Source organism: Hydra vulgaris, chromosome 15 (assembly GCF_038396675.1).
Source record: "Hydra vulgaris chromosome 15, alternate assembly HydraT2T_AEP".
NCBI classification, from domain to species: Eukaryota; Metazoa; Cnidaria; class Hydrozoa; order Anthoathecata; family Hydridae; genus Hydra; species Hydra vulgaris.
In genome coordinates, this window is record NC_088934.1 from 54,777,501 (window position 1) to 54,790,510 (window position 13,010).

Consider the following 13,010-nt stretch of genomic DNA (forward strand, 5'->3'; position numbering starts at 1 on the left):
ACACAGTTTTTGCTGTTTATTAAACGTTTTTACTAGTTCATTTATCATTTTTTAAAACAATATATATTAAATTGTGTCACAATATAGCCTATTTTTCTAAGAAAAATCTTGTTTTTTAGGCCTCAACAGTCCTTTTTTTTTTAAAAAAATGTCCTGTTTTTTACCAATGACCCTTAATGAACCCTGATATATATATGTATATATATATATATGTATATATATGCATATATATATATATATATATATATATATATATATATATATAAATATGTATATATATATATATATTTAAATATAAAAATGTATATATGTATATGTATATATATATATATATATATATATATATATATATATATATATATATATATATATATATATATATATATATATATATATATATATATATGTATATATATATATATATATATATATATATATATATATAAATATATATATATATATATATATATATATATATATATATATATATATATATATTTATATATATTTAGCAAATTTTTTTAACAAATATGAGTAAATGTTCCAGGTAACAAAAGAAAAACTATTCAAACTAAGATGAGTAAAATATATTTATTATTTAAATTTTGACAAATATTTAAAACTTTTTTCTCTAACACAGAAGGCCTTTCATATAAAATCTTCAGCTGTGTATGAGATATACAAAACTAAAAAAACTCTTTATATTGAACTTCCTATAAAATTTTTTTTAAAAAAGGAAGTAATTAAGGTTTATATGAAGAACAATAATTAACAAAATTATAGCATAACTTGATACTAGTTGGTAAGGAAAATTTTAAAAGTAATGTGAAAATTATTACTTCCTGTTTATATGTTCATTGTATCATGTCCCTGTTTATGTTGGTGAGCTTCATAAATAAGAAGTAAATTCTCATTTGAGAGTTTTAACATTGGAAATAATTTAAAAAAAGGTTCATTTTTATGGCAATTGAAAACATGCTGATCAAATTTATCTGAACCAATAGCTGTTCTGCATGTGTAGATGTGTAGATTAGTTCTTAACCTTAGGTTATTAGTTTTACCAATGTATGTTGTTTTTCCATCGCATCCATTACATGATAGAAAATAAACAATATTTTTTGAATTACATGATATTGAAGTTTTAATGTACCATACTTTACCAGATGATGTGGTAAAATGGTTAACAAACTGAAGATACATTGAACATAACTTACAACGTTTTGATATGCATTTTAAAACCTTGCATTCATCGTTAATAAAAACTGGTTTCTTATTAAAACTTGATGTATTAATGTGTCTTAAAATATTTTTTGGTTGGCGTTGTGATAGTACAATAGAAGTGTTTTCAAAAACTGATTTTAATTTATTGTCTAAAACAGATAGTTTCAAAATACCATGTAGAGTAGTTAACAAATTTTCAAAATTAATATTTGCAAAATTTGTAGTTACACAAGGTATAATTTTGTTCTTTTCTCTTTTTTGAGGTGCTGGTCCCTGTAGTCGAGCTTTAAAGATTCCATTATTAATGATTTTTTCTGGGTAATTGCATCGAACTAAAAATTGTTTTAGTTGTTGAAGTCTGATTGCTATTTTTATTGGATTAGATACAAAACAAATGATTTGTTTAGCTAATGTAAAAGGTATATTTTCCTTTGTGTGTTTAGGGTGATGGCTTTTGTAATTTAGATAGTCATGGGAGTTTGTAGGTTTATAAAAAATATCTGTTTCAATAATGTTGTTATCATGTAGAATAACTGTTATATCTAAAAAGTTTAAAAATTGGTACTGTGTGGTATTCGTATATGAAATTTTAGATTGTTCTTCTGTTTATTTGATATCGGGGTGTAAAGAATTGAGACACTTTAACAGCAAATTAACATTAATTGATTTTAATAAAGCGACAAAACCATCATCCATGTATATTTTGAAATTGTTTAGAATATTCTCGCATTCAATTTTATTGAAGAAAATCGATAAAACTTTAGGAAATATTTTCACTTCTTCAAGATATCCTACTACTAAATAAGCATATGGTGGAGCCATTTTTGTTCCCATAGCTGTTCCGATTAGTTGATTGAAAAACTCATTATTGAAAGTAAAATTATTGTTCTTTAAAATAAAATTCACGCTTTCTAAAATAAAAGCTTCCGAAAATCTGATAGGTATATCATCACGTAATTTACTTATCCAAAATTTAATCGCTTCTAAACCTAGTTCATGAGAAATATTAGTATAAAGATTAGAAATATCAACACTGTATAAAGTAGTATTTTGGTACTCCATATTGTTAGGTAGTACTCTAATGGAATGTTAATCATCTTTTATATATGTTGTTAATTTTGGTACAAGAGGTGATAAGATTTTTTCAACGAGTTCACTAAGGCGCTGAGTAGGCGAAAAAGAACCTCCAACTATTGGTCTTCCATTCAGATCATCAGGGCATAAACATTCAATATATTCCTTATTAGATTCTTTTATAAAATTTTCTATTGCATTAGATTTGTGAATTTTCGGTAACACATAAAAATTGCTAGTTTTCCATTCATAGTTTTTGAGATAAGTAATTTCTTTTTTTGTTAAACATTCTTTAAATTTATCCACATGATTTTTAAGTTTCTTAAAACATATTTCATCTTTGTTACTATCAACTTTTTTACATGTTTCTGTTTATAAATGGTCATGGTACACAAGTTTATCTCTATAGTAATCTGCATCCATCAGAACTAAACAACCTCCTTTATCAGCAGATTTAATGATTCTTTTGTGGTTACTCTTTAGTTCTTCTAAGGCATCATGTTCCTTTTTTGTAATGTTATATTTTACTTTCATTTCACCAGGAACTAAGTTATTTATTTGTTGTACAATGTTTGATAAAAGAGTATTCGATGTGAACATTTCCCGATTAGATTTATCTTTTACTAAAGATTCATCGCTGTATTCTTTATCATAAAACTGTTCTTAGATGATCAATTTCCTTGTAAATTCTTTTAAATCGTATTTCACTGAAAATAATTTACCTTTGGTTGTGGGAGTAAACTTAGGACCTTTGAGTAATAGAGATATTTGTAACATTGATAGCTTTATTTTTGATAAATTTATAATTTTAGGAGTTATTTTTTCATTTTTACTGCTTGTTGTGGTCGTTTTTTGATGGTAAATTATTATCAGATAGAGATGAATCATTAATTAGAAAAGTGCTTGTTTGTTGTATTTGTTGCACAGTTTCAAAATCCTAACTATTCTTTACACCCCAATATCGAATAAACAGAAGAACAATCTAAAATTTCATATACGAATACCACACAGTACCAATTTTTAAACTTTTTAGATATAACAGTTATTCTACATGATAACAACATTATTGAAACAGATATTTTTTATAAACCTACAAACTCCCATGACTATCTAAATTACAAAAGCCATCACCCTAAACACACAAAGGAAAATATACCTTTTACATTAGCTAAACAAATCATTTGTTTTGTATCTAATCCAATAAAAATAGCAATCAGACTTCAACAACTAAAACAATTTTTAGTTCGATGCAATTACCCAGAAAAAATCATTAATAATGGAATCTTTAAAGCTCGACTACAGGGACCAGCACCTCAAAAAAGAGAAAAGAACAAAATTATACCTTGTGTAACTACAAATTTTGCAAATATTAATTTTGAAAATTTGTTAACTACTCTACATGGTATTTTGAAACTATCTGTTTTAGACAATAAATTAAAATCAGTTTTTGAAAACACTTCTATTGTACTATCACAACGCCAACCAAAAAATATTTTAAGACACATTAATACATCAAGTTTTAATAAGAAACCAGTTTTTATTAACGATGAATGCAAGGTTTTAAAATGCATATCAAAACGTTGTAAGTTATGTTCAATGTATCTTCAGTTTGTTAACCATTTTACCACATCATCTGGTAAAGTATGGTACATTAAAACTTCAATATCATGTAATTCAAAAAATATTGTTTATTTTCTATCATGTAATGGATGCGATGGAAAAACAACATACATTGGTAAAACTAATAACCTAAGGTTAAGAACTAATCTACACATCTACACATGCAGAACAGCTATTGGTTCAGATAAATTTGATCAGCATGTTTTCAATTGCCATAAAAATGAACCTTTTTTTAAATTATTTCCAATGTTAAAACTCTCAAATGAGAATTTACTTCTTATTTATGAAGCTCACCAACATAAACAGGGACATGATACAATGAACATATAAACAGGAAGTAATAATTTTCACATTACTTTTAAAATTTTCCTTACCAACTAGTATCAAGTTATGCTATAATTTTGTTAATTATTGTTCTTCATATAAACCTTAATTACTTCCTTTTTTAAAAAAAATTTTATAGGAAGTTCAATATAAAGAGTTTTTTTAGTTTTGTATATCTCATACACAGCTGAAGATTTTATATGAAAGGCCTTCTGTGTTAGAGAAAAAAGTTTTAAATATTTGTCAAAATTTAAATAATAAATATATTTTACTCATCTTAGTTTGAATAGTTTTTCTTTTGTTACCTGGAACATTTACTCATATTTGTTAAAAAAATTTGCTAAATATATATATATATATATATATATATATATATATATATATATTTATATATATATATATATACACACACACACACACACACTGGCTACAGCTTAATCGGTTTAATCGGTCACTTTTCACACAATTTTTACTAATTTACCAATTTTCCAACTTTTTAATTTAAATATTTTGTTATGATAATTAAATAATAAATGATCTTAGAACATTACTTAGAATTTACTTAGATTTTACTTACTTAGAACATTACTTAGTATTTGCTTAGATAAATTGACTTTGTTTACAGACAAACTTGTTTATTCTTAAGATGATGTTTATAAGCTTTAATTTAACAGCTAAATGTACTTATACTTTTGTTACCATAATGTTGTTTTTAGAATAATTTTATTCTGTGTTGTTCTATTGTTATACTTAATAGTAACCTATTTAAGCATTGCTATTTATATGTATTCAAGTATTGCCTTCTATATTTCCATATGATTGTTGTTTAGATATTTAAATTACTAATCAATTAATAAAGTTACAGAATTCTAAGTAATCTGCTAATGTTAATACCATTTTCTTTTCAAAATTGCAATAAAAAGGGTTCCTCCAAAACTTTATTAATTTTCAGAAAGTTTTCTTTTTATAGTTAAAAAAACCAAAAATATGTATATCATTTTAACTGACGTTTTCTAATATATTTTAAAATTCGCGAACTCGCTTCCCAGGCAAACCGAACCATTTAACTTCTCTACTTGACTCATGATCACTGTTTGATCTCTCTAAAACTTTTATCTCATTCTTCTTCATTACCAGAATCCCCCTATCATTGTACCTCTTACAACTGCCTTGAAGCTGACTGGGACTCTTTCTGTGATTTTCTTTGTGATGGCCCTTGGGTAGAAACCTTTCGTCTTCCGGCTGACGAATGTGCTTCTTACATAACTTCTTGGATTCAGTCAAACATGGAATCTTTTATTACCTCTCGACGATTCCAAGTTAAGCCTCACTCTTCTCCATGGCTGTAATTTCCAATCGAAACCATTACTTCCAGATCTATCAGCAAAACAATTCTCCAGAAAACAGACATCTGTTTACTATTGTGAGTATTGGAGAATCTTTAACAGTGTCAATAAGGGCAAATCTGTTACTCCACCTCTCTTGTATGGTTCAGACTTTGTCACGTCACTTGAAAACAAAGCTGAACTGTTTGCTAAGAACTTTTTATCAATATCATCTCTTGATTCCACTTGTTGCATTCTACCTGATATAGCCAACAAACAGGTTGATCCATTGCTTGACATTTGTATCGCTCCAGTTTCTGTATCTAAAGTGGTTTCCTGCTTAGACTCTCCTACAGCTTGTGGTCTGGACAACATGCCTGTTGTCTATACTTTTAGAACTATTTAACAAGTGCTTATCAGAGTCTTGTTTTCCAGCCTGCTGAAAAGGGGCATCTGTTATCCCTATTTTTAAAAATTCTAGAGAGCAATTTGACTTGTCTTACTACTGTTCCATTAGTCTTCTTACTTTCATGAGCAAGGTTTTTGAGTCTTTAATTAACAATCACCTAATCTCTCATTTTAAATCTAATAACTTACTTCTTGATTATCAATATGGATTTTGATCTTCTTGTTCTACTACTGATTTGCTAACATTTCTAAAGCTTTAGATAAAGTTTGGCATGCTAGTCTTAGTTAAAAAAGCAGAAATCATCAATTAATTTTGCATCAAACCCATAGCCATTACGTTTTATATTCAGTAGTTCATGGCTTACTCTGTCAAAAGTTTTGGAAAAGTCCAGTAAGATTAGGACAACCATAAAATTATGGTTTAGTGCCTCTGTAATTATATCTAACACCTCTGAGAGGTTTGTGGCACAAGATTTACCACTAACAAATCCATGCTAGTGAATAGATAGTAGTTTGAGTTTAGTAAGGTGCTCTTACTTGCATTTGAAGTCAACAAGATTGGACGGTAGTTTATTGGTTCAAGTTTACATCCTTTCTTGAAGATGGGTGAGATATTTGTATCTTTCCATAGCAAGAGAACAATACCTGTTTCAAAAGGTTTCATAAATATATAAGATAATGGAAAACTCAGGTTCTTATAACATTTTGAAAGAACAAAAGGGTGAAACTGGTCTACTCCAGGCGGTTTTGATTTGTCGAAGCTGCACAGTAGAGTGGCTACTCGAGTATTACTAAATAGAGTTTTACTGTCAACATAAGATATAGTTTGAGTTTTTAGTTTGAAATCTGGCAACAATGTTCTGTTATGGGTCTGAGTAAAAGCTTCTTGGAACTGTTGATTTAAACAATGGGTGATATCTATTTTCTCTGTGATTTGTTTCCTGTCAACATCAAATACTGATATCAGTTTTTATTATTTTTTTTTGGTTGATGTAGGAGTATAGAATTTTAGGATTTCGTTTTGCATGCATTGAAATACTCTCTTCATATTGTAAAACTACTTTATTTACTAATTTTTTAACCAATTTACATTGTTTGTTGAATTCAGTTTTAAGCTTACCTTTATTTAATTCAGATGCTGCAATCATCTTTTTGAAGATAATCCATCTGGGTACTGATTTGGATAAGTTGAGGGTGGAGAGGGATTTCATGGGAACAAACTTCTAACTATTTTATTATAAAAGCCAATGAAAATATTATAACATTGGTTAGTGTCTTTATCATAGAAGTTTGTATGCCAATTAATATTATTAAGTGCTTCACTTATAGCTTCATAATTACCACATTTGTAATCTCGTAAATTTCTTTGATTGTTTTTTGAACAGGAAGGATCTTTAACTCAATATTCCCATAACAATGTCTTGTGGAACTGATTTCGCTCCGTGGATCCGATATGGGGGCCTATTTCTACTGCATATATATACGATCAGGATCATCAATTAAAATTATATCAAAAAAGTTATGCTTGAAAGTAGGTTTATAAACTGCTTGTAATAAAAAACAGTCGTTTATAGTTTCTAAAAATTCTCGGCCTGAAACTCGTCCTTTACCACAACGCATACCTCCTGTATCATCTTAAAAGATATCAGGGTAGTTTAGATCACCCATTATTAATAAGTTAGTTAAATTTTTTCCATCGACTAATCTATGCGCTACTCTAATTGAGTCATTAAATATTTTGTTTAGGTCATATGAAGCATGAGGGTGTCTGTATAAACAACCAACTAAAATAGTATTTGAACCAATGCTGACCTTGCACCAAATTTGCTCACTATCTAAGTAGAAAGGGTCAATCTCATGAGATAAAGATCATTTCGCACATAAATTACTACTCCTCCACCACTGATAATTCTTCAATTATTGAAATAGGACGTGTAATTTTCTATATTGCGTTCAGAGGTACTGTTGAACCAAGTCTCAGTAATGCCTATAATGTGCGGAAAACAAAGCTGTTCAATTCTTACAATGAACTCATCCCATTTATTGCATATAGATGTTGCATTAAAATAAAAACACTTTAAAAAAGACATAAATCTTTTCTTTTCCTCAATTTTTATAAAACAGTTTTTATGCATGTCCTTAGAGTTACTGACTTTTTTTTTGTTTGATATATATTTATATATATATATATATATATCAGGCCTTGTTAAGAAGCGCTACGCAGCTCGCATTTTGCTTGCGAAAAGGCGATTTGCCTACGCGTTCAGCAGTTTTGCGCTACGCAAAAACTTATATCTTTTAATATTTAAATTATCTTTTGATTACCGTTAACGTGACGTTTATTCAGAAGAAATAAAGTCGTAAGTAAAAGCATTTAACCGCAATTGTAAAATAATAGATTTTTTTGTTAAAGAAACAGTTTGTTTCATAATTTTTTTTTTGCTATTAAAAATTAGTTAAAAAAAAAAAAGTGTTTTAAGTTTTATCTTAAGGAATTAAATATATAAATTCCTTTTAAATATAAAAATTATTTTTAGTCATAATAAGTTTAAAAAATGCACGATTTTATTTTGATGTAAATAGTTTATTAATAAGATATTTTGTTTATTGTTAATTCAATAACGTAAAGTTTTAATGACGTTCATTTAATTTATGAAAATAAATTATGATCACGAATATGTTATCGGTAACTGATAAATAACAAAAAAAAACTTTATTGTTTAAAAACATTATTAAAAAGAGTTCACAAATTAAATAAGAAAAAATGTATTAACAGTTAATAAAATAACCAAAAACCAAATATAAAATCATAAGAAAATAAACAAATATTTTACGTTTCATGAAAAAAATATTTTTTTCAAAATAGAATTTAGTCCATATTTGAAGAAAATAATAAAAATGATTTTTTTAATAAGAACTTAGATTTTATTTGTAACTTTTGTTATAGTGAGAAAAAAACAAACTGTTTGTATGATTTTTAACGCGTTAATAAAATAACTTTAATTACAATGCGGTACTTGAAAAGACGCTAGTGACGCAATATAACTTCTAACGATGCAAAATATATTTGCTGAGTTGAGTTACTTAGAAATGCGCTACGCGTTTTTGTTACGCAGCGAAATCTCGTAACAAGGCCTGATATATATATATATATATATATATATTTTTTGTTTTTTTTGTTATTCACCTCCTCAAGGCCGAGAAGGCCACTACAGATGAGGAGGCTACTTAATAGTGGTTATAACCCTCTCTCAACTCTATAACTCCAAAACACAAGCCTTGACGAACAAGGCCGCTGTGCAGGGAAACAAGTTGAGCGCAGTATTACCAGGGGCGTGGTGGCGATCAAACTCGGAACCCCTCGCTTATAAAGCAAGCGCTTTACCACTACACCACTACTGCATTTTAATATATATATTTATATATTTATATATATATATATTTATATATATATATATATATATATATATTTATATATATATATATATATATAAATTAAATTTATTGTTATATGTTTATTATTATATGTATTATTATATTATATTAATATATATAATTTAATATATATATATAAATTAAATTTATTGTTATATGTTTATTATTATATGTATTATTATATTATATTAATATATATAATATATATATATATATATATATATAAATTAAATTTATTGTTATATGTTTATTATTATATGTATTATTATATTATATTAATATATATAATATATATATATATATATATATATATATATATATATATATATATATATATATATATATATATATATATATATATATATATATATATATATATATATATATATATATATAGAACCCTTAGATGTTGTCCGAAAGTTTTTTCGATATTTTGTTGACAAAAAGTAAAAATTAAAATGCAAGACCGGAATTTTTTTTTTTTAATAATGATAGACTGCCTGCCCCAACCAAACCCTCAGTCGATATAGCAGCACTCCCTTGCGGGTCAGGCTATTTGTCAGTCGATGTAGCAGCACTCCCTTGCGAGTCAGGCTATTTGTCAGTCAATGTAGCAGCACTCCCTTGCGAGTCAGGCTATTTGTCATTCGATGTAGCAGCACTCCCTTGCGAGTCAGGCTATAAGATAGTCGATGTAGCAACACTCCGCGCATGATTTACAGTAAAAAAAATAAAAATAAAAACATTTTATTAAAAAAAATAAAAATAAAAACATTTTATTAAAAAAAATAAAAATAAAAACATTTTATTAAAAAAAATAAAAATAAAAACATTGTTTATATTGTTAAAAACATTCAAAATGTTATAAAAACATTCAGAATGTTTTTAAAAACATTCTGGTCAATTAAATTTGCGTTTTTGTGGTTTTTTTAAAAAACGATTAATTTGTAATTAAATTAATGGTTTTTACTTTCGTCCAACACGGAAATGTTGGACGAAAGTCAAAAGTAATTAAAAGTGACGTATGTGTTGGCGTAAGAATCACTTTTTTCCTTCCGCTCTTCCTAAAGCCAACAAACTATAGAACTATATATATATATATATATATATATATATATATATATATATATATATATATATATATATATATATATATATATTAGGGTGGTCCTTAAAACAACTTTTTTTAAAAAAATCTGCTCCCACTCCTTAAATGTGTTCTATCTAATACGAAAACACTAGGTTTAAATTTTTTTTGAAAAAAAACATATTTATAGAGGTCCCCCAAGACCCTTTAATATTTAACGGGTCCCTAATATTTTCAAAAAAAAAGTTTCTCAAAAATAGGTCAACCTGGTACTCAAATGAAGCGCAATTATATAAAAATTTCAAAAATATTATTCATTTTGAAAAATAAATTTGAAGTTGAAACTTATTTATCACAATTATCATGAAAAATTCACTTATTTCATTTTTTGCTAAAAAACAAGATTTTTATGTAGTAAAACCTAAAATAACTTTATTATTTCAAAATGAATGTTATTTTTGAAATTTTTATATAATTTCGCTTCATTTGAGTACCAGGTTGACCTATTTTCGAGAAACTTTTTTTTTTTAAATATTAGGGACCCGTTAAATATTAAAGGGTTTTGGGGGACCTCTAAAAATATTTTTTATTCAACAAAATTTTAAACCTAGTGTTTTTGTATTATATAGAACACATTTAAAGGGTGGGAGCAGATTTTTTTCAAAAAAATTGTTTTTAGGGCCACCCTAATATATATATATATATATATATATATATATATATATATATATATATATATATATATATATATATATATATATATATATATATATATATATATATAAATTAAATTTATTATTGCTCTGTTCTTAAAGAACATTGAGTACACTGACATAATATTTATATATATATATATATATATATATAAATATATATATATATATATATATATATATGTATTTATATGCAAATTTTGTTAGTGTATTTTACAAATAGAGTGCTCAATGTTCTTAAAGAACAGAGCAATAATAAATTAGTAAAAAACACTTATCTAACTTTTTTCTTCAACTTTAAATTTTTGGATCATATTATCATATATATTAATCAGGGATGCGGAGTCCTAAAAAGGACTCCAGATTTTAAAGTCACAAAAAGATTACTTCATCCTAGTTTTTGGTATCCAAGAGTTCTAAAAATATAAATAAGTTTATGAATTACTATTAGGAAAAAAATTAAGACTTTTATGTTAGAGGAACAATCATTTTTTGAACCCGGAGTCCTTAGGTATAATGGCAGCGGGACTCCAGGACTCCGGGCTTAAAAACAATAAGTTTCAAGTCATTAAATCTCATGAATTTTTTTTTATAGCAGATCATAAGTTAACAAACATGTTTAGAGCTTCTGGACACTACAGACTTGAAAAAAGTAGAGTTATAAAGCCGGAGTCCTTTTGGGACTCCGCATCCCTGATATAAGAACATATATACTGTAGACAAGAAAGGAAGCAACGATCTTATACTAAGGCTGGAAATTTAATTTACCAATATTTATTTTACAGTTGTTATTTCATGTTGTTTGTTTACTTGTTTATTTATTTATTTTTTTGAATTCTGAAACATTAATTTTAACTGAAACATTAGCTTTGCCACTGAAAAGAAAATGTAGTTAAGCTTAGGATGTACATGGGGGTACTTTCAAAGGACATAGGGGTACTTTCAAGGACAGAGGGGTTTTTAACTACATTACTACTAGATATTATTGTTAAAACAAAAGTATAAGCATAGACTAAAGATTTGAGTGTTTATAAGAATATTTCTATTTAAAATAGGTCATTCAAAATCTCAAGCTATTTTTGGTTACTATCCTCCACCAAATAAGCTAGGAGATAAATACATTGGAGATATGAAAGGAATCCAAGGTCATATCAATTCATGCTACATGGATGCAACTTTATTTGCAATGTTTGCTTTTAATTCCACCTTTGATAGTATGTTATATAAAAAAAGTTTTAAAGATCATTTTGGTGATAATGTTCGAAAGTGTCTTCATTTAAATATAGTAAATCCATTAAGGGTGTAAGTTTTTTTTTGTTTTGTAACTTTTTTCTAATGATTCACATCTATATGAATGTATACATATCTAATTATAACCTTAACTCCACATCTTAAAAAACAATGTTTTTAAGAGATTGATTTTAAATTTTAAAGTTTGTAGCTATAGTATATTATATCGATAGTGCCTATAATTGAATAATGTTAATATATTTTATTTTAATTATTTTTAAGTAAAAATATTTTGAAGAAGATATACTATGAGTTGTAAACAAGCGTTGTTTAGTTACAAATATGATCATGCTTCTTGAAGATAGAATTTATATATTTTGTAAGGCTTATCTTCACATTTAAATTATCTATCTTCTTAATTGGTTAATTGGGTTTAGAAGTAATAGTTTCAATAACCAACCTATTACTTTTGCAACCAACCTTGGTTGCAGAAGTAATAGTTTGGTTTCAGTAATAAAAGTTTGGTTGTTCAGATTGCTGTAAAAAGTTGTAGTTAGAGGAATATAAGGAAAA

At 26.4% G+C, this 13,010-nt stretch overlaps 1 protein-coding gene across 3 annotated transcripts in view; it reads left to right on the forward strand.

The window, feature by feature from the left end:
- LOC105848468 (ubiquitin carboxyl-terminal hydrolase CYLD) overlaps positions 1 to 13,010 on the forward strand; it is a 134,832-nt gene that overhangs the window by 69,038 nt on the left and 52,784 nt on the right. For all 3 annotated transcript variants that reach the window (XM_065820032.1, XM_065820030.1, XM_065820031.1), the window contains one exon: positions 12,263 to 12,509. In XM_065820032.1, the coding sequence (XP_065676104.1) occupies positions 12,263 to 12,509 (247 nt within the window). The remainder of the gene's footprint in view (positions 1 to 12,262; positions 12,510 to 13,010) is intronic.